This window comes from Microcebus murinus, chromosome 2 (genome assembly GCF_040939455.1).
Source record: "Microcebus murinus isolate Inina chromosome 2, M.murinus_Inina_mat1.0, whole genome shotgun sequence".
In the NCBI taxonomy this organism is placed as follows: Eukaryota; Metazoa; Chordata; class Mammalia; order Primates; family Cheirogaleidae; genus Microcebus; species Microcebus murinus.
In genome coordinates this window covers 33,505,445-33,527,919 of record NC_134105.1, presented here as the reverse complement: position 1 = coordinate 33,527,919, position 22,475 = coordinate 33,505,445, and the positions used below count along the sequence as shown (strand labels likewise).

Sequence of the window (22,475 nt, the reverse complement as noted above, 5' to 3'; positions counted from 1 at the left end):
ACAAAAAACAGTATAGGGATCCTCTTGGGCCTCAAGAAACAGCAAGGAAGGAAGAGTTCCCAAGAAACATTTTTTAAAGTACAGGACATAGCAGTGGTCAGACCAGAGGAGTGGAAGCTAGGCCAGAGCCAGCTGAGAGCTAGACTAAAGGCTCCTTCTCTCTCCCTAGAGCCAGAACAACCACTGAGAGCCCTCCACCAGCAGCCAGTCCACACAGGCAGGATGCTGCCCAAGGGGAAACTATACACCAGAGAGCACTCTCCTCTTGATGGAGGGAAGGGCAATGCAAATGGCTAACTAAAAACTCCTTCTTCCTTGCTCCCTTGAGGACAACTGAGGAAAAGGAAAGTAGTGTCCCGTGTCACTATGACCCCCTCCCCAGCTGCCCTGGATCCTGATGCCCCCATAATGTGGCATTTACCAAAGCCTTTCCCAGCTCAGACGCTGACTAGACCCACCAGGTGCCCAAAGTTTGCAGAGGAGGGATAGGAAGAGGCTGGTGAAACCAAACAGATCTTTATTTGCAGTCGTCACTGGGGCCATTTCTTGCTGCTTATTTGTTTGCTAGCCTGCTCTTCCAGCTGCATGGCCAGGCGCAAGGCCTTGATGACATCTGGAAGGAAGGATTGTTGGTACACATGGGGTTAGTCGGGGTCGGAGAGGCTCCCATTCACTCAAGGCAGAACTGCTATCACCTATAGTCACCCAGGAGCCAGCAGAGGCCACCCATCATCCACTTGCACCCTGTCTAGCCACACTCACCTCGCAAGGCTGAGAAGTGCTTGGCTTGCCGGGCCAGGGCAGATTCCGCTTTGTTCACAAATGTCTCTAGGTCATAGTCAGGCTGCTCAGTCATCTCAGATAGCTCAAGCCAGCCTGGTCCTTGCTGCAACAACAGGGAAGACATTGTCAGTTCAATAATGACCAAACCACTTTAGTAAATCATTCCTGGTCTGTAATCCTAGCACTCTGAGAGGCCGAGGTGGGTGGATTGCTTAACGTCAGGAGTTCGAGACTAGCCTGAGCAAGAGCGAGACCCTGTCTCTGCTATAAATAGAAAGAAATTAATTGCCTAACTAAACATATACATATATAAAAAATTATCCAGGCATGGTGGCGCATGCCTGTAGTCCCAGCTACTTGGGAGGCTGAGGCAGAAGGATCGCTTGAGCCCAAAAGTTCGAGGTTGCTGTGAGCTAGGCTGACACCACGGCACTCTAGCCCGGGCAACAGAAGTGAAACTCTGTCTCAAAATAATAATAATAATAATAATTCCTGGGCCTCTACCATCTGCACTGCAGATGCCTGCGCAGATGCCATGCCTCTGTCCATGGCCTGTAGCCTGCCTCCTGACCCTCTTCTCCAGGAGAAACCTTCAGCTGGAATCCATCCTCTTCCTACCCCAAACTCAGCCCTGTCCCATGTCAGATGAATGGCATTATGGTCCTGATGCACAAACCAGAAATCTGAGTGACTTTATTCTGTTACCCTGCTTGTCACCAAATCCTCCCAATTCTACTCCCTAAAGGATTCTTAAATAGTTCTTGAATCTTATGCCCTCATTCCAATCCATGGCCATGGCCACACCTTGGTCTAGGCACCAACATCTCTCTTGAACTCTTTCCAACAGTCTTCCAACTGCTTCTGCCTGTTCTCCTCAAGCTCCCAAAGCAAAGTTCCATGTGGTGGCCACAGGGATGTATCTAAAGTTCTGATATGACCATGTTACCTCTCTGCTTAACTCCCTCTGAATGCCTCTGCTGCCCTCAAAATAAAAAGTCCAGGCCTTTGGCATAAACTATATATAAGGCTTTTTAGCATCAGATCCCTGCTGACCTGTCCATAGCCTCAATCTCCCTCCATCACCTGCCCACTCCTTTTGGTCTGACCAGTGAACCTCTCATTCATCCTGGAAGTGCCATGTCCTTTCAAACCTCCATACCCCTAAGCACTCTTCCTTCACAATCTCTCCCCAGTTACATGTGCCCCAGGTTCTTCCTTTCCACCCTGCAATCCTCTGAGCGCCCCACTGTGTTAGGACGCCCTTCTCTGCCTCCCCCCTACTTGCTCTTCCAGAGGAGCAGCTCCTACCACTGACTAAACACTGACCACATGGCCACTATGCTGATGCTTTATTTATTTATTTTGCTTTTTTTTAAAAAAAAAAAACCAGAATACCTAGGTTTAGATATGCTGATATTTTATAAGCCTATCACATAATCGTCAGATACAACCATCTTGTCTTGCCCATTTTAGGGATGAAGAAACAGGCCTAGTGAGGCTAAATAAGTTTCACAAAGAAATCAGCTTGTGAATAGAAGAGTCAGGATTCATCTCAAGTCTTACTTGGGGGCCTATTACCTACACTTGATGTTTTGGTCTTTGGTTTCAGCATAGGAACTGGAACAGTCACTGAATAAGACAAGATTTCTGCATATGAGTCACCCCTAGACCCTCAATCATGGAGAAGTGAGACTAGCTCCAGCTAGGAGGGTGCAGGAAAGCCTACATGTGCCAGGCTGAAGAAGCTATGGCAATCAGCTGCCCAGGCAGAGAATTAAGGAGTGCTAGTGTAGAGGGCTCTTCTTGCCATCCCAACTTGAAAACTCATGGGAGCAAGCCCAGGTCATGTTCCAGGAACGGCACTGAGCACTCTGAGGGCTGAGCTGAGATGGCTGTCCAGTCCCCCACAGCCAGGGCCAGCTCCCCACCTGTGTAATCTCCTTGAGCTCTTCCACGGCCCTCTCCTCCAGCTCCCTGATCTGCGTCATGGCTTCATTAAAGCTGGACATCTGGGAAGACAGTTCCTCCTCTTCCTTGGAGAACTAAGGGGGCCAGGAAGAGAGACACAACTGTGTAGGTCAGTTCCCACCTCAGCAGGGCACATTTCTGTCTCACCTGTCCCTATCCTGCCCCTTACACTGCTTGTGATCAAGTTCCCGTTAGAGCTGGCTTCCATCTCTTCTGTTTCCATCTGGGTTGGCAGCTCTCCACTGGGCCCACTGTGGGGGCTCAGCTCCTTGACCCTGAAGAAACAAGAATGTGTCAGATCCCACAGCAGCCCCCTTGGCACTTGCCACAAGAGTGTGGTGCCACTCAGGCTGTGAGGGTTAAGGCTCCAAAAGGATGGAGCAGCAACTTTTCCTTAAGCCAAGGAGAGATGGCACAAACTGGAGCTGGACTGGAAAAGACCCTTACATACTGCTGACTCCCCACCAGGGCCCCAAGGGTACCAGGACAGACCTGGTATCATGGCTGAACTCCCAAGCCTCAGATTCAGAGTCACACAGAAGAATATACAGTAGGAAATAAGGCCCAAAAGCCTCCTCCCCTCTCTTCACTGCCATTCCCTTCCCCAGTTCTGCCCTCACCCTGGGTGGCTGTAGGCACCAGTACCTGTCTGCATATCTCAGTGTGTTTAAAGTATATTCACAGGAGCTTATGCCTGGTGAGATCATGGCAATCTGCAAAAGAAGCACAGTGGATAAAGGCTGAGAATCAAGGGTGAGGGTACTATATAGCCTGTCCCCGAATGGCTTCTAGGAGGAGCCTCTTCGAGCCCCCAAGACCCACATGATATTGGTGGGAGGACTCACTGAGCACCCATGCTGTGCTAGGCAACTTGCCCTATGGGCACTGCAAATTAATGTGCCTTAAACATTGGTGTCCTGCTTTCAAAGGTACATTGAATTATCTTCTGCCACTTTATCCCTTTCCTGAGACATTCCTGCTACCAGCGTCGTATCTCAAAGCTCTGTGGATCCTGCTGAGACTTCAGTTCACCCAGGACAAGGGATAATGCCTCAGCTAGAAGAGTTTAGAGCTTAGTCAGAAAACCCCACCTTCCTCATTAAAAGCCCCCAACCCCGAAGGTAGGGAAGAGAACATGCCCTGGAGGAAAGGATTGGTAGAACTCACCTAGAAGGGCTTGGGGACAAAATAGGGAAGGAGAAGTCATTCAAGGATGTAGCCTCATGCCTCAGGCTATTTCCTAGGCTGGGAGCCAATGAACCTAAAGGAAGTCATGGAAAAGGACTTCCCTCTCTCCTGCTAACCCAAAGGCCTACCTTCTGAATTTTAGAATTTACTTTTTACCAGGAAGGGGGAAATGACTTCCCCTAAACCAACAGCTGCACCTACACATAGTAAAGGGGGTAGATCCTTTCCTCCCTGCTTAGGTAGGCCATGAGGAAGCTGGTATGGAAAAGCAAGGCATAGAAGCCCAGTCAAGTAAGAGTCTGGAAACCCAGGCAGCCAGTAGTATTGAGCCTCCTGCTCAGGGACAGGACTAAATGTCTCCTTGGAAAGTAACTCCATCTCCAAAGAGACCCTACTCACCATGCAGGTCCTTGAGTTCTCCCCGATAAATGAGTCCCTCAACACCTGTGTCAGCTTGCTCTCTCGGAACGGGGTGTGAGCCTTGTTCTGTCCCAGGGCCCTGATACACTCCTGTAGGGCAACAGGAACAACTGAGGTCCATTCTTTCCCCTCGAGCTGACCACTGCCTCCTTTCCTAGCAGCTCCCCAGGCCATCCACTTCTAGCTAGCCCCTGCTACCTTCAACGCCAGGAGACTCTTGTTGATTTCTGCACCCTCCATGCGGGTCTGTCGGTCAGCACTGGAAGTGTCCGCACCACGCTCATTCCCTGCCAGATCCACCAAAGAGAACTTGCCATGCATTCTCCCTTTGGCTCGAAGAAGAATCTGGAAGCAGGCATGGGAGCGGGAGGAGTTGGAGTTGGCAAATGTCTGCCCAGAGGTCCTATGGCAAAGGAGGATAAAGACAGGTTATGGGCTTCTGGGGTCACCAGCCTCTGTGGCACCCCAGAGTCCAAACCACCCCAGTCCATAGCAGTAAGCTCTCTGGTAAGGGAGGGACCTAGGTCAGGACTCTAAGAAGTTTTGTGTCTTTCTGTCCCAGACTTCCATGCTGTCTGGAAGCAGCTCTCCCTATAGCTTTGGACCTAATACATTTTCCTGGCAGGCAAATCAGTGCTGGATTCTGTGCTGGGGCCTTGGCCAGACCTGGGGGCCTATAAGTACATGGAGAAGGATGAGCTGCCTCTGCTAAAGGGCACAGGAAGAGGGAGCTGTCATGAACTACTTGCCAGAACTTCAGGGCCTCACAGAGGGCATCCCCCTCCCTGGAACTCCATAGCTGCCGAGCAACCCACTGTGCCATGCCTAGGGCCCCAGTGGAAAAGCAGTTCCCACTTCTGTACAGAGGAACCATGGCCCCGTTACTTCCAGCCCTGAACAGACTCAGAGAAAAGGGAAGGAAAAGCAAGGAGAAGCCCACAGAAGCCAAGAAGCATGTCTTTAGGGTAACAGCCTGCAAATAATCCCTGCCTTGGTTAGATTTAAGATATTTTGACTTGGTTTCCATGAGCCTCTGGCCCTGGATCATCTACCCCACTGATACCCCTCTTAAAGCAAAGGTTTTTACAGCCCTTGCCAAGCAGGGGGAAAACAGTACTCTGTGGAAACAGAAATGGGCTCAGAATAAGACCTTACACCTAAACCAGGCATGAGACCCTTCCCCTCACCAGACTCTGACCTGCAGGCACTGCCCATGTCGATCATCTTGATGACATCATCAGCAGAGTTAACCAGGTGCTCCTGCAGCCCCACCACCTGCACCTGCTGCTTGCCGTCCTCCAGCACACGCAGCTTGGCCTTCTTGTTGAGCAGGTCAAACAGCTGTGCCAGGCAGGGGGTGTAAGGCAAATGTCATCAGGCACCAGGCACCCACCCAATTCTTCCCTCGGACAGAGCCTGCCCCAGCTTAGACAAGGACCAAGAGCAGGAAAGGCAGAATCTGGGCTGACAGATCTCAGATTAGCAGAACGCAATGCACTTGGGATCTAAACCAGGTTGCCTCAGTTTGATGCAACTCTACAACTTTACTAGCTGTAAGACTAGGCACGTTACTTAACCACTCTAGCCTTGCTTTTCATCTGTAAAATTGAGACAAGAAAAGTGCTTAGAACAGTGTTTAGCACACAATATCCTATTAATAATGGCACACACAAGCAAACCTTCCTCCTGAGGGGTAGCCCTGAGGACTATCCCTTCATACATGTTGAGCTTGGGTGCCATCTCACTGTTGGATAAAATCTCATACAGACCAAGACAGAGTGGCCCATCAAAGGCTTGATAGCTAACAGGTTGATTGCCTTCTACAACTTCTAGCCAACTTCAAGGTTTTAGAAAGTTCAGGGGTCCCAACAGCACAAACAAGGGGCTTTCTGCCAGCTACCTTCCCATTGTAGATCTCGAAGAATGTCACGTAGACTTCCAGGCCAAGTTTCTGGTAGCGGGGCTGATTCTTCAGCAGAAAGACGTCCCGGGCTGAGGGAGAGAACCTGGCTAAGTAAGCAACCTGCCTTTCTGTGCCCAACCCTGATGCGGCAGAACACACTACTTACAGGCCATGGCGTAGATCCCTTTGGATGCATTCTTGGCTTTCCCAGAGAGATCTCCTCCCATAGTCTGCAAAAGGAAGGGGAAGAAGACCACAGTAAAGAGTCTCTGGCCTAGCCCAGAGCCCTACTGGCTCCATCACCACAACAGGCCACACCAAAGCCAGAAGGATGGACTTGCTAAGGCCCCTTCTTTCATCTGGCACCATAAGAGTATCTGGAGATGGGGAATCTGCACCAAGGAGACTTTCTGCAAGAAACTCGTTGTCTTCTTTTTCAGAGGAAGGCCCAGTGGGAAGGCTCTCTCCCTACTAGGTCTGAAATACTCACGTGTGTCTTGCCACTTCCTGTCTGGCCATATGCAAAACAAGTTGCTTTTCCGCCTTCAAAGATAGTCTGTACCAGTGGCCTTGCTGTGAACCTAGGAGAAAGGATGAAAAGGGGAAGAGTGTATCTGTTCCCCAATGTGCTCCCAAGAACATGGTCTTGCTACCAGTCTACTGCAGAGTTCCTAGGGCCCTCAATTCCTCCTCCTAAGAATAGCACTCCTCTGCTCCCTCAGACAGGAGTCTTAGAGGGAGATCTATAAGTGGGGTTAGGGTCAGCTGGGACCCTAACCTCACTTATGAATCTGAAGTACCTCTGACCAACTAGTGGTGGTGGTGGAGGGGATGCTGGATTGCCAGGCGTGAGCTGATGGCCCCACACTCTGAGCCATCTAGCCCCTCCCTGACCCCAGAGACATGGGATGAAAGCCTGCGCTTAGCAGCCAACTTCCAGCTGCTACACACTACAAAGATCAGGGGAAACCCTCTAAAGTAGGGATCTAAAATGTTTTGAGCTTCATGGGCCACTTAGGTCTCCATCACATCTTTTTTTTTTTTTTTTTATACATAACCCTTTAAAAACATAAAAACTATTCTTGGTTTGAGAGCCACACAAAAAGGGGTCATGACCAGTGGAACAGATGTGAGAATCCTGATATAAAACCATCCTCATATAGCCATCTAATCTTTGACAAAGCAGACAAAAACATACGCTGGGGAAAAGAATCCCTCTTCAATAAATGGTGCTGGGAAAACTGGATAGCCACCTGTAGAAGGCTAAAACAGGACCCACACCTTTCATCTCTCACAAAAACCAACTCACGCTGGATAACAGACTTAAACCTAAGGTATGAAACTATTAGAACTCTAGAGGAAAGAGTTGGAAACACTCTCCTAGACATCGGCCTGGGCAAAGAGTTTATGAAGAAGTCCCCAAAGGCAATCACAGCAGCAACAAAAATAAATAAATGGGACATGATCAAACTACAAAGCTTCTGCACAGCCAAAGAAATAGTCATGAAAGTAAACAGACAACCTACAGAATGGGAGAAAATTTTTGCATCCTATGCATCCGATAAGGGACTGATAACTAGAATATACTTAGAACTCACGAAAATTAGGAAGAAAAAATCAAATAACCCCATTAAAAAGTGGGCAAAGGACTTGAACAGAAATTTTTCTAAAGAAGACAGAAGAATGGCCAACAAACATATGAAGAAATGCTCAACATCTCTAATTATCAGGGAAATGCAAATCAAAACCCCAATGAGATATCACTTAACCCCAGTGAGAATGGCCTTTATCAAAAAATCTCCAAACAATAAATGCTGGTGTGGTTGCGGAGAGAGAGGAACACTCCTACACTGCTAGTGGGACTGCAAACTAGTTCAACCTCTGTGGAAAGCAATATGGAGATACCTTAAAGCGATACAAGTGAATCTACCATTTGATCCAGCAATCCCATTGCTGGGCATCTACCCAAATGATCCAGTGACACTCTACAAAAAAGACACCTGCACTCGAATGTTTATAGCAGCACAATTCATAATTGCAAGGCTGTGGAAACAGCCCAAGTGCCCATCAATCTAAGAATGGATTAATAAAATGTGGTATATGTATACCATGGAGTACTTATTCAGCTCTAAGAAACAATGGTGATATAGCACATCTTATATTTTCCTGGTTAGAGCTGGAACCCATACTACTAAGTGAAGTATCCCAAGAATGGAGAAACAAGCACCAGATATATTCTCCAACAAACTGGTATTAACTGAACAGCACCTAAGTGGACACATAGGTACTACAGTAATAGGGTATTGGGCAGGTGGGAGGGGGGAGGGAGGAGGGGGGCGGGTATATACATACATAATAAGTGAGATGTGTACCATCTGGGGATGGTCATGATGGAGACTCAGACTTTTGGCGGGGGGGGAAATGGGCATTTATTGAAACCTTAAAATCTGTACCCCCACAATATGCCGAAATAAAAAAAAAAAAAAAAAAAGGGGTCATGAGCCAAATTTGGCCTATGGGCCATAGTTTGTCAGCCTCTGGTCTAGAGCAGTGTCCAATAGAACTTTCCATGATGATGGAAATGTTCTCTTCTGTGCTGTCCAACAGTAACCACTGCCACACGTGGCTACTAATCAATTGAAATGTGGGTAAGGCACTGAATTTTTAATTTTATTTAACTTTTACTTAAGATTTGAATAGCCATATGAGGTTAGTGGGTGTCATTTGGGACAGAGCAGATCTGGAGTTCCACAAGTCTACTAAGCCCGGTAGGTAAATGGGGAGACCACATAAGACACTGCAAGAACCCCTGGAGCCTGCCCAGCCCCGCTTCAGTGTAATGGGTAATATCTCTCTCATGATCCACTCGAGGATAGACCTTGAGAGCTGCAAAAGGGGATGTGGTAGGCCCCAAATGGGCCTTCCTGGGGCTAGGAGCCAGAGCTCCAACATGAGAGGAGCCCAGGAAGGGCCTCAGAATTCAGCATGTCTCTGAGCAGTGCTACCACAACATCCCACATTAAAGAGGCAAGGCACAAGGAAGGGGGAAAAAGAGGCAAAGAACTAACCTGTAGACAACTTCATTGGAAGCCATTTCATCAAATGCAAAGTCAAAGCAGAACGCTTGGTTCTCCAGATACTTTGTTAAGTCCACTTTCAATTTGGGTTCATGTACCAAAAGGACACATTTGCTAGGAATGGAAATCACATCAATTTCTTTCTTGGCCAATTCTGCAGAAGGAAAGTATTTCAGTGGGTGCTCCCTGGACACAGACCCTCAGTCAGCCCCTAGCCTCTTCCTGACTGAACAGGGCTTACCTTGCTTGTTCAGCGGGCGTTTCCTAACACAGACACATATCCTGTGCTCTTCAATCTGCAAGAGGATGACAGGAAGCAACCAACAGTAAAGGGTCAGAGCAATATCAAAAGCAGGCTTGTTCACTCACGCCTGTAGTCCTACCACTCTGGGAGGCTGAGGGAGGATTACTTGAGCTCAGCAGTTTGAGACCAGCCTGAGCAAGAGCTGTACTAAAAATAGAAAAATTGCATTAAAAAAAAAAAAAAAAAAAAATAGAAAAATTGGGCCGGGCGCCGTGGCTCACGCCTGTAATCCCAGCACTCTGGGAGGCAGAGGCAGGAGGATTGCTTGAGGTCAGGAGTTCGAGACCAGCCTGAGCAAGAGCGAGACCCCGTCTCTACTATAAATAGAAAGAAATTAATTGGCCAACTAATGTATATACAAAAAATCAGCCGGGCATGGTGGCGCATGCCTGTAGTCCCAGCTACTCGGGAGGCTGAGGCAGGAGGATCGCTTGAGCCCAGGAGTTTGAGGTTGCTGTGAGCTAGGCTAACACCACGGCACTCACTCTAGCCTGGGCAACAAAGGGAGACTCTGTCTCAAAAAAAAAAAAAAAAAAAAAGAAAGAAAAATTAGCCAGGTGTGGTAGCTGTGCTTGTAGTCCCAGCTACTTGGGAGGCTGAGGCAAGAGGATCGTTTGAGTCCAAGAGTTGGAGGTTACAGTGAGCTACAATGACACCACTGCACTCTAGCCAGGGCACAGAGCAAGATGCTTGTCTCAGTCAACAGAAAACTTGTCCAGAAGAACCCCTCCCTTCCAATACCATATCTGGTCCAGTCAGGGTCCAAGATCTAACATTAAGACCCCTGCCTCCCCATTAGCTACTCCAGAGTACAAGAAGGTAGCAATGGATTTTGTTCTCAGTTTTCTCATCCTACTGCAGCCTATAGAAGGTTTCAGCATTCCTTTCATGATTCTTATTTATTTATTTATTTTTTAATAAAAACCAGTCATATTTAGCAGTGGGGGGGTTGAATACCAACTTTAGTGACACTAATGTTAAGAAGTTCTGATAATCTACTACCATTGGACCAGCCCATGATTCTTTTTTATTTTTGTTTTTTTTTCTGAAGACAGAGTCCAGCTTTATTGCCCTGGCTATAGTACAGTGGCATCATCACAGCCTCCCGAGTAGCTGGGACTACAGACACGAGCCACCACACCTGGCTAATTTTTGTATTTTTTGTAGAGACAGAGTCTCGCTCTTGCTCAGACTAGTCTTGAGATCCTGACCTCAAGTAATCCTCCCGCCTGAGCAACCATGCCCAGCCTCATGATTTAGAATCTAAGGCCGGGCGCGGTGGCTAACACATGTAATCCTAGCACTCTGGGAGGCTGAGGCAGGAGGATCGCTTAAGCCCAGGAGCTTGAGGTTGCCATGAACTAGGCTAATACCATGGCACTCTAGCCCAGGCAGCAGAGTAAGACTTTGTCTCAAAAAAAAAAAAGAATCTAGCCAACTTATGACAGTGGGGGTGGGGCCAGTTTGTAGAGATTAGACTCTCCCATTTGGGTTCACTAGCTCCAGCCCACCAAAGTGTATTAAGAAAAAGAAACTCGCCGGGCGCAGTGGCTCACGCCTGTAATCCTAGCTCTCTGGGAGGCCGAGGCGGGCGGATCGCTCGAGGTCGGGAGTTCGAAACCAGCCTGAGCAAGAGCGAGACCCCGTCTCTACTATAAATAGAAAGAAACTAATTGGCCAACTAATATATATAGAAAAAATTAGCCGGGCATGGTGGCTCATGCCTGTAGTCCCAGCTACTTGGGAGGCTGAGGCAGGAGGATCACTTGAGCCCAGGAGATTGAGGTTGCTGTGAGCTAGGCTGACGCCACGGCACTCACTCTAGCCTGGGCAACAAAGCAAGACTCTGTCTCAAAAAAAAAAAAAAAAAAAAAAAAAAAGAAACTCATTAATTGGTCAACTAAAAATATATAGAAAAAATTAGCCGGGCATGGTGGTGCATGCCTGTAGTCCCAGCTACTCAGGAGGCTGAGGCAGAAGGATTGCTTGAGCCCAGGAGTTTGAGGTTGCTGTGAGCGAGGCTGATGCCACGGCACTCTAGCCCAGGCAACAGAGTGAGACTCTGTCTCAAAAAAAAAGAAACGAACAAGAAATTCAAAGGTCAGTGAAGATTCCTGCATGCTCTCATTCCTGTAAAGAGAAGTTTGTTTTCTTTGGTAGTGACTGAAGCCTGTGGGGGAAAAAAAAAAGAAAAAGAAAAAAATAAGAGAAGCTTTCTGTCCCTCAATTGTACATTTACTCAGGGAAGAGAGATAGAAGTCTTTTGGATTTACTTACAGGATCAGTCACAGTAAGTGGATGACATTCCAAAGTAGCCCGAAATTCTTTAATCATTCGGGCAAATTCCCAGTTTGGAAAGCTGTTGTCATACTCCTGTTTAAGACAAGAGCGAAAAAGGACAGACTGTTAAGATGGTCAGTGCTATGTGGCAACAACAGCTCTTCGTATGCACATAACCCTTCATAGCTGACAAAGCCTTGCCTTTGCTCTAGGCTGAGAAACCAAGTACAAAGCCCTGGAGAATAGAGATTGGCAAGGGAGGCCTAGGCATGCACTAACACGCTAGGAGCGGGGGCTAGGGCCACAGCACCACATCTTAGGAGGCACAGTAGCAGGCTGGGCTTCCCCACAGCAAATAACCCAGCTAAGGAGACTCTACTGCCTCTCAACGCACACACTGTACCCAGCAGCCCCTCTGGCCACTGCATGTGAGCATGTGGCTTGCTCACTGGAAAATCAGCATTAAATATTTCTTGTCTGAGGGCCTTTCAGAAAAATTTCTGAATTATTTGTTCTCTGAATCCTGATGAGAAACCAGTTAAATTTCTTGGTATCAGACTGGAGCCTCAGAAATGCTGAGGCCTAAGTGTATCTCTGTTGCCTACAGGATCATTTAAGGATGCCTGTCTAAAAACCCTCACCCTAAATCTCCCAAGAAAGGTACCTGAGCTCGCTTTATCCTCATTTCAGAGTTCTGGGCCCTCTTCTCTTCTCGCTTGTTCTTCATTTTTTCCATTTCCTTCACAATACATGATTTCCTCCGAACTGTGGGGAGGGGGAAAAAAAGGAAGCCCACTCTCTTACCAGTCTAGGTCAGCCTGCTCTTCTCTGGCCTTTTTACTGAGTACTGGGCCTTTCCTAGGCACTGGCCTTCTCCAGATCCTTACTCTTAAATCACTATACATAAAGAAAAGCAATAGATTTGACTCTTGTGATAGACAAGTCCACAAAGTAATCATCTGGCCAATGTGAGGTCAGAGTAGTGATAAGAGGACTCCAGTTCTAACTGAAGCTCTCTCTGACTTGGCTATTTTCTCAACAAGCAAAAAGAGATGAGACAGTCCCTGCTTGGTTTTGATAGTCACTCTGAGCTGTTCTTCAGGTGCCAGCCAAGACCTTAGCTGTACCAATACCTGAACATCAAAGGGCTTCTGCCCAATCTTTCACCTCTTGTGAATCTTTCCATGGCTGCAGGAAAACATACCCACATGCAACAAACAGGGCTCATACCCAAGTGCTAAGGTAGGCCAGCTTTAGAACAGGATGTTAACTATCAGCCCTGCACTAGGAGCAAAACAGCAGACAGCCCATCGTTATCTACCTGAGGTCCCAGTGTTTGCAGAAGAGCTGCCTCGGATGGGATGGACTTGCTCTTCTACCTCCTCGCTGACCATCGTCAATGGTATTTCAGCCACTGCAGGGCAGGAGGGCCTAGGGGGGGCAGCTGTCGGGGGACAAGAGTCACTGGAGAAACAGGCAGGTATGCCCCAGCTGTCCTCATCTAAGGCCCAGCAGGTCATGGACCAGGAGAAGGGCTACTGCCTGCCAGCTCAGCAAGGGCTCACGCAGAGCTTGGGCTCTCCCTTCACCTCAGACCACACCGTGAACTCAACCAAGCCTCTAAGGGCTGGCTCCTGGGGTCAAATTATCTTAAAGGGTGTGTAAATAGCTCAGCATGTGTTTTGCTATGAAGGGAAAAGCTTTTGAAGGCCCAAACTATTTAGACTTGACGCAAACATGGGTTCTCAGGCCAAGCCATTTTACCCATTAGGGAGAAAAGACAGGCTTTTCTCACTTCTCCAAAGCTTCAGGAACCCAAGCAGTTAACAGGAGCAAAGACTGAAGAGCCAGGAGTGACAGGGAACTTGGGCAACACCTAACCATATTGATTCAATACAGAAAGATGCAATCCACAACACCTCATTACTTTCCATACCTGGTCATGACCTTTTTATTTATCTCCATCCTTTTAGGGCTGAATTTGATATATGTAAAGTGTAATGGTTACATGTCTTATAAAATTTGCATCTACTTTATAAAATCTATTAATGGTAGACAAACAATTCATTTAAAAATATTTTTAAAATTCCATTTATATAAAGTGTAAAAAGAGAAAAAGCTAATTTATGCTATTAGAAGTCAGGATTGTGGGCATCCTTGGGAGGATTAGAGACTGGAAGCATGCCTGAGAGGGACTTTTAGGGTGCTGGCAATTCTCTGATCTGGGTATTAGCTACATGAGTGGGTTCAGTTTGTGAAAATTCATTGAACTATACACTCAAGGCTATGTACAATTTTCTGTATATATGTTATATTTCAATTAAGTGGAGTTAAAGAATCCTAGACTATTCCAGCACAGGGACAGGGTAATATGTGAGGAGCCTGCTCCAGGATCCCAAACAGGAAGAGCACCCTCAATACTCACTGGGAGCTGAAAACTGCTTGCGGGAGTTTGCAGATGCAGGCAGCTCTACCTCCATATCATTCTCCTGAGTGGAGATGCGAACCTCTGAGACAGTGGACATGCGAGAAGAGCGGCTTCGAAGACCTGGAGGACCGAGGGCAGCGGCCAGTCAGTGCAATGTGATCAAGTGGGCCAATAGGGGCGGGTAGAGGGTGATTGGGACAAACCTCCAAGGCTCTGCACAAGGTAAGATGGGTCCTCACCAGTAGGAAAGGAGCCCACCCCCACATTCCTTCTACCCAAGTAAAGGAAAATTTAGAAAGACGAAGTACCCCAAAATTTATTTGTCTACCTTCTGCAAATCCAGGAGCTCCTGAGGACAAAGATATCTCCCACAAGAGTATTTGTCATGAGTAAATAGAGGGAGCTACAGCTAACCTGAAATCATTTCTAAGGACAGACCTAATCCAAATCCTTGAGAAAAAGTGTTATTAATCTTAACAGCAGCAGTACCTACTACCAATGTATAAACAATCTTCCTATACCTCAAAACAACATTTGGGCCGGGCGCAATGGCTGACGCCTGTAATCCTAGCACTCTGGGAGGCCAAGGTGGGCGGATTGCTCCAGGTCAGGAGTTCGAAACGAGCCTGAGCAAGAGCGAGACCCCCATCTCTACTAAAAACAGAAAGAAATTAATTGGCCAACTAATATATATAGAAAAAATCAGCCGGGCATGCTGGTGCATGCCTGTAGTTCTAGCCACTCGGGAGGCTGAGGCAGGAGGATCGCTCGAGCCCAGGAGTTTGAGCTTGCTGTGAGCTAGGCTGATGCCACCATACTCACTCTAGCCTGGGCAACAAATCGAGACTGTCTCAAAAAAAAAAACACAAAAAACAAAAAACATTTGAAGGTCACCATTACCCTTCCCATCTCGGGAAAGAAGACATTAAGGCTCAGAGACATTAAGTAACTCTTTCAACATCATTCAACTGGTAAGTGCCAGAGCTAGGATGTAAACCCCCAGCTGTCAGATTACAGAGTCTGGGCTTTTTCCACTGCCCCAGGATGCTTTATAGCAGTAGTTCTCAACCTCTTTGGCACCAGGGACCAGTTTCATGGAAGACATTTTCCCTGGGGAAGAACTGGGTAAGTGGGGGCTGGGCAGGGCTCAGGCGGTGATGCCAGTGATGGGAAGCGGCTGTAAATGTGCTCACTTGTGCCCCTTCACCCCTGCTCACCTCCTGCTGTGTGGCCCCCTGGTTCCTCAGTTTCACGGACGACAATTTTTCTAGGGACTGGTAGGGGTTGGGGAGCAGTATACAGCAGAGCTGGGTCCTTAACAGGGCAGAGACCAGTACCCATCTATGGCCCAGAGGTTGGGGACCACAGTTTTACAAGCCCAGGCTACATCATCAGAAACCCATGGAATTAGTTACAGTGATTTTCTAGAATCTTAAAGAATGCTTAGGCCAGGTGTGGTGGCTCACGCCTGTAATCCTAGCACTCTGAGAGGCTGAGGCAGGATCGTTTGAGCTCAGGAGTTCGAAACCAGTCTGAGCAAGAGCAAGATCCTGTCTCTACTAAAAATAGAAAGAAATTAATTGGACAACCAAAAATATATAGAAAAAAATTAGCCAGGCATGGTGGCGCATGTCTGTAGTCCCAGCTACTCGGGAGGCTGAGGCAGAAGGATCGCTTGAGCCCAGGAGTTTGTGGAGCTGTGAACTAGGCTGACACCAGGGCACTCTAGCCTAGGCAACAGATCGAGACTCTGTCTCAAAAAAATAAAAATAAATAATAAAAAGAATGCTAAACTGAGAGAAACAATTGAGTTATACCTGAATTCTTGTCAATTTCTACCCATTTATATAGTTTCCTTTCATAAAGAGAAACAATTTATCACCTATAAAATACATTAAGTCAAAAAAAAATACATTAAGTCATAAATTTGTAAACAGAACACATGGTATCATAGAAGCAAACACCAGCTTGTACTGAATTCCTAAGTATTATAAGTTTAGGCTGATGGCTATATGTAATCCTTACTTTTCATAAAGAGCATGAATTATTATAATTTTTCCTATTTCACTAATGATTTATAATCTTGTATTTTATTTATACTATTTAGTAGCATACACACTTTTGAAGATTTTTTTCCCCATTAAAATGAGCTGTGGCAATATCCCTTGAGGACATGCATATGGAATGGGACTGCTACCATTCCCACCCTTCCTGCAGGCCCTTATGGTGCACCTAGCAAGCCATGGCTAGCACACCATCCAGGCCCAGCTCAGTCTTGCGATGGCACCACATCTACCCAGGGCCCCCAGAACCTGAAGCTCCAGCCAAGTATTCTCTAGGTCCTTGAGGTAGCTTGATCATGCAAGAGCAGTGATCACTCCTGGGCCTGGATAGCCGTGAAGGCTCACCAGCTTTCGAGGTTCAACTGGCTCTGAATAATAAGGCAGGTTTCTTGAACAGCTGATACCTACAGCCACCCCCTACAGTCACAGTTCATCAAGTAGCCGAAGTAGGTTTATAACAAATACATCTGTAGAGAAAGCCCAGCCTTCTCCTAGACCACGGAACACTGAGGTTATTCTCCCCTACCCTAACCCCCAGGCCCTGGCTGTGGCCTTCCTAAACACTTATTTGGCTACGTGGTTCCTAGGCTTACAACCTTTTAGTGGTACTTCATTACCACTCAGATAATTCATGTCCCAAAACTGCCCATGCCCTATGCTTGGTCCCTCAGTCCACCTGGCAGACCTTTTTGCAAGACTGAACTGGTATGCCCTTCAGGAGTTCGAAACTAGCCTGAACAAGAGCGAGACCAGTCTCTACTATAAATAGAAAGAAATTAATTGGACAACTAATATATATAGAAAAAAAAATTAGCGGGGCATGGTGGCGCATGCCTGTAGTCCCAGCTACTCGGGAGGCTGAGGCAGGAGGATTGCTTGAGCCCAGGAGTTTGAGGTTGCTGTGAGCTAGGCTGATGCCACGGCACTCACTCTAGCCTAGGCAACAAAGCGAGACTCTGTCAAAAAAAAAAAAAGAAAGACACTTGAAACATAGGGCAGGACTCAGCCCACATAGAAGCCACCTGCTAAAGTGGAGCAATGAGTCTACTCCCCAGCTTCCACAACTCTGAGCCCCAAGGACATCATTCCTGACACAAACTCCATGACAACAAGCCAGTAGAAATCCATTTACCTTCTTTTGGAGCAGGAATTTTGGAGTTGACTGATCTGCGTTTTTGTTTCTGAAAAACAAAACAAACCGCCACAATATATATGGCTCATGTTAATTCTCAAGGGCCTAACCTGGGCCCATAAGCTGTGCTGAAGTCACAGGCAGTCCCAGAAAATAAATCAGCAAAGAGTCAATAAGCAAAGTGAATCCTCTGGGGCAGTAACTGCAGCCAGAAGACAGGCACCTACTTGGACTGTTACATTTTCCTGCAGGGGCAGATTGTCCTTTGGGAGTAAGGGAAGAAGCTGTAAGAGTTCTGGGTTTATTGCGGCCACATCATCAAAATCAACCTGCAAGGAGCAAGTGAAAGTTTCAGTGAAACATAGCTTGTTCAATCCAAATACATCTCTGCAATCAAGGCTACTTCTATTAATAGATTCAAACTACCAACTTTAAGTTCTACTCAATATGAATAGCTATAAAACAAATAGTTACTCCTTAGTAATGGTTTACCATCTAGATGGATATGGGTTTCTGATTTCCAAGCCGACAGTAGATGTCAATGATGAGAATGAGGTGAAGAGAAAGGCTGACAGGCAGGCAGTCAGGTAGTCCACGGGAGATCTAGGCCACTTGGCTCCCCTACTGTTCTGCTGGGCAGTGGAGTCCTGCTGTGCACAGCCGCCCCCTGAGCACCTCTAGCTAGCTGACACAGAGAAGAAAACAATTTCTAACTGTCTGGTGATAGTCAAAACGGAAGGCCCTTCAGGATCTTATGGGCAAGGACAAGTTCCCAACAGCTGCTACCTAACCCTAAGTCTACCTACATTTTCTACTGGGCCCAGAAACTTCTTCCCCAGTTACAGCTTCATGCTCATGCCTTACCTATTTCCTGCTCACTCACACAGTGAGGTCACAATTCTAGGTTTACATCATCAGAGTCCTGTAATCCTCTAGGAACAATTCAAACTTCACCAACATAACTTCACAGTAGGTTCAAACACACCAAATTAGTCCCAGCTTGGGTATTTGTATTTCAAAATGTGACAGAACTGAAGCATGTACTCCAGGATGAGGGCTTTATTGCCTGGATATGCAACCTATATTTACTGGCTAGCTTACTCAAACATTTATTAGGCATCAGAAAGATAGCAGCGTGCAGGGGGAAGATATTCAACAATGAATTAAGACATATCAGCCTTGCCTTCAGAGAGCTCAAATTCTAATGGGGAAGAAAAGTCGTTAGCACAAAGGGGTAGAAATTAAAGCAGAATGGGGTGAAGATTATAATCACTGAACGTAAAAGCTGGCAAGTACTTCAGTAACCACACATCTGTCCACATTTCTTAGATAGCCACAGACTCTTAGTACGCATACCTCCTCCCATTTGTAACCCTCAAACTACAGAGAGAATAAACACTGGAGACCAGAGTTCTAACTCTAACATTAACTGATTCTTACATTGATGATTCAGGTGAACATCCCAGGAAGAAGGAACGAGAGTAAGAGTTGCGAAGGCAGCAAGGTACTAGACACAGTTAGAATGGTGAGCTACTCATTTGCTAGGGTACAGCATACTTTAGAAGAGTGTGTGGTACAAAGAAAAAGGATAATTAGGGTCAGATCTTGAAAAGGAATAGAGTCTCACTAAGAAATGTGGACCTTATTCTAAAGACAATATTTGAGCTAGAGTGAGATCCAACAAGAGATATATTTCTAAACAAACAGCAAAAACAAAAAACAAATCACAAATAACTACTAATTGTAGTTATTAAAGGAATCTTAGGCCGGGCGTGGTGGCTCACGGCTGTAATCCTAGCACTCTGGGAGGCTGAGGCAGGCGGATTGCTCGAGGTCTGGAGTTCGAAAGCAGCCTGAGCAAGAGCAAGACCAAGATCCCGTCTCTACTATAAATAGAAAGAAATTAATTGGACAACTAATATATATAGAAAAAAAAATTAGCTGGGCATGGTGGCGTATGCCTGTAGTCCCAGCTACTCGGGAGGCTGAGGCAGGAGGATTGCTTGAGCCCAGGAGTTTGAGGTTGCTGTGAGCTAGGCTGATGCCACTGCACTCACTCTAGCCTGGGCAACGAAGCAAGACTCTGTCTCAAAAAAAAAAAGCATTCAATCCTTTTATTTCTGAAATATACCACCTAAATATCAGCATACCTACCACAGGCACTATGCTAAGCAAGCCCTTTACATGTGTTATCTCAGTAAGCTTCATCAAAGAGGGTCCAGGGATCTATCTTATTCACCTCTGCATCCCTAGCACCCAACACACTGTCCCTACATTTTAGAACCAGTGGAAAAGGATTTAAGTCTTCACAACAACCCTGTAAGGCAGATATTATCATCATCTCCCTTTATAGTTGAGGAAACTAAATTTCTAAGAGGGGTAGAAACAGGCCTGAGAACACAAAGTAGTGGCAGAGACAGACAAGAATCCAGGTTTTCATACTCTTAGCCCAGTGACCTTTTCACCACACCACAATGCCTCTGGAACATAAATGCCCATTCACATCTCTTCTCAAAATCTTTCTTAGGCACCTCACTATCTACAGAAGAAAATCTAAATAGTTTAGCACCATAGATGAAGACCCTCCTTTTTCAGCATTTTTGCTGTCGCCAAGCATTCTGAGCCCTCCACTGCTGGTGGCCGGTTTCTTCACTAGTACCCACGTGTGCCATCTCACTGCTTCAGCTAAGCCTTTATGCTCTACCCCTCAAGCCCAGCTCAGCCCATCCTTAGCGAGTTTCCATCTCTGATCTCTTCTAGCACTACTTATCTGTGTCATTCATCACAAGTTGCCTTATTATTTGGTATTTCAGAAACATACTTTTGTTTCAACTGGGTTATTGATTTTGCTTCCCAACCTGATATCACAGGTAGGGTGCATTTAGAACCTAGTGTGGGTAAGCAAGCTTTTAGGATTCTGTGCAGTTTGCTTTCTACAGACACACAAGAATTGATTCCTTCAACTTAGAATAGGCCTGACTAAATAAAATCTAAATAAAAACCCAGTGCATCCAAAAAGGACCATTTTTAAGATTAAGGAGAATAACACAGCATCAGAAACTAGGCTCTCAAGGGTTCTATTTTCACACAGATCCTTTATGTAAGATGATGTTAAATGTGGTAGAGGCACTCTCTTAGAACCTACCTCTTTTCCTTTTATGGTACCTCCTTCTGTCCATTCCACTGAAACACAGGATTTCTCCAAGTTCACAGTCCTTACATGGGCACTGTGAATTAAGCCTATAGTATGAAAAGACCAGAGTTACCCATCTGTTTCCTGGGGACTTTACTTTTAGGATCTCACAGAGACTCCTAATGTGGAGCTTACCTGAATGAAGGGGCAGCTGCCTTTCTTTCACACTCATAGAGATAAATAAAGGCTTCACCTTTAGAATATTCCACAGTGAGGTGGGCATGGGAAAGGTCTTAAAATCGAGCTGCATGGGATAGGATTCATCCCCATTCAAAAGAGAGTCTACAGTGGAATAAAGGTATGCTTGGAGGCTGGGAGCAGTGGCTTATGCCTGTAATCCTAGCTCTGGGGGGGGGGGGCTGAGGAGAGAGGATTGCTTGAGTCAGGAGTTCGAAACCAGCCTGAGCACGAGCAAGATCCCTGTCTTTACTAAAAAAAAAAAAAAAAAATAGAAAAAATTAGCCAGGCAACTAAAAATAGAAAAAATTAGCCTGGTGTGGTGACACACGCCTGTAATTCCAGCTACTCAGGAAGCTGAGGCAGGAGGATCTCAAGCCCAAGAGTTAGAGGTTGTCAGACTAATGCTGTGGCACTCTAGCCTGGGCGAGAGAGTGAGACTGTCCTTCCCCCCACCTCCCCCAAAAAGGAAAAAGGTATGCCTGAGCGAGTAAGTGCCTATAGTCCTTAGGTGAACTGTTCTTCAACACAGCACTGAGAATCTGGCCTCCTCGGGTTTTCCTAAACTCACTTCTGCCAGTCATGTCTGACTGTTCTCCTAATGACATGTATTAGACCTGCCAGAGCTGCAGTAGCTGCTTAACCAAAAGAGAGAACTGGATTACAAGCTCCTCACGAGGAGGGATCCTGTCTGTCTGGTTTACCCTGAATCCAGTGCCTGACATACTGCAACCGCGCAGTATTTATTGTAGAGTAGAGATGCCAGGAAGCCGAGGTCCTCGCAAGGGTAGGGCAGTCTCAGGGGAGAATTTTGGAAGGGAAGTGAATCTAGAAGCCTTAACTTCCCTGGAAGGTCCAATGACCGTGGAGTAGCTCCGCCCACCACGAAGGGCGAAGAAAGGACCCACTGCCAGCTCAGGTGTCACTACCCTTGTGCAGGAAAGAATGACAGTGCAGAGACCTGAACTCTGTGGGGGAATGGGAGGGGGTCGGGTAGGAGAAAAACCCAACAGTGACTCAAGGGCCTGCCATTTGGGGGCGGCCGTCTCACCGCTCACGGGTTCCCTTGGCCTCTGGACCCCGCTCCTCACCATTACTGCGTTGGATCTTGATGGCGAGACCGGGAAACAGGCGGGCCTGAAGTGACGAGTCCATGGGCATTCGGAGGATTCGCCGGGAAGAGAAAAGCGAAATGCCAAAAATTAAACCAGCACAACTCTGCAAACTCTACGAAGCCTTAACGCCGCGTAAACCGCCGCAGTTTAAATCCCGCGCGCCAGCGCCCCCGTGACGTCATCGCGCTTCCGCCGGCCTCGCTTCCGGCAGTCAGCCCTCCGGGAGCCTTGTGGGATACGTAGTGTCCAGCCCCTTTTCCGGTGCCCGGGACCGCCCGTTTAGATGGCCACACCCTCGAGCGCTGTGCCTGTTGGGAACTTGGGCACTGCGCCTGCTGGAGGTTTTCGGATCCCGGCTTTGTGCTGGGTACGTTTGTGGATGTTAGCGATACTGTGTTTCTTTGTTGTATTTTTTAGAGATAGGTTCTCGCCCAGCTACAGCTC

General features: G+C 46.9%; 1 protein-coding gene across 4 annotated transcripts; it reads right to left on the bottom strand.

The window, feature by feature from the left end:
• Window positions 1–500: 500 nt before the first annotated feature.
• Window positions 501–22,215, bottom strand: KIF2C (kinesin family member 2C). 4 transcript variants are annotated; one of them, XM_012775961.2, is made up of 21 exons: window positions 22,008–22,215; window positions 20,692–20,786; window positions 17,774–17,875; window positions 17,547–17,595; window positions 14,349–14,471; window positions 13,245–13,367; window positions 12,588–12,688; window positions 11,921–12,016; window positions 9,581–9,635; window positions 9,331–9,493; window positions 6,753–6,843; window positions 6,429–6,492; window positions 6,260–6,351; window positions 5,558–5,700; window positions 4,558–4,762; window positions 4,339–4,449; window positions 3,397–3,464; window positions 2,921–3,026; window positions 2,712–2,825; window positions 763–886; window positions 501–613 (listed from the first exon to the last, which is right to left on the bottom strand). In XM_012775961.2, the coding sequence occupies exons 1-21, from the start codon at window positions 22,075–22,077 to the stop codon at window positions 531–533; spliced, it is 2,178 nt and encodes a 725-aa protein (XP_012631415.1). In that variant the 5' UTR covers window positions 22,078–22,215; the 3' UTR covers window positions 501–530. The 4 variants fall into 4 exon arrangements, with proteins under 4 accessions (XP_012631415.1, XP_075853812.1, XP_012631416.1 ...); XM_075997697.1 differs by lacking the exons at window positions 20,692–20,786; window positions 22,008–22,215 and adding an exon at window positions 18,411–18,434; XM_012775962.2 differs by lacking the exons at window positions 20,692–20,786; window positions 22,008–22,215 and adding an exon at window positions 18,039–18,408.
• Between the last annotated feature and the right edge of the window lie 260 nt (window positions 22,216–22,475).

Coding starts and splice junctions, on each gene's coding strand:
- KIF2C (XM_012775961.2), bottom strand. CDS start 22,077: ATGCCCATGGACTCGTCACTTCAGGCCCGCCTGTTTCCCGGTCTCGCC. Junction 9,494..9,580: donor ACGCCCGCTGAACAAGCAAG/GTAAGCCCTGTT, acceptor TTCCTTCTGCAG/AATTGGCCAAGAAAGAAATT. Junction 3,027..3,396: donor ACACTGAGATATGCAGACAG/GTACTGGTGCCT, acceptor TTGTTTCTTCAG/GGTCAAGGAGCTGAGCCCCC.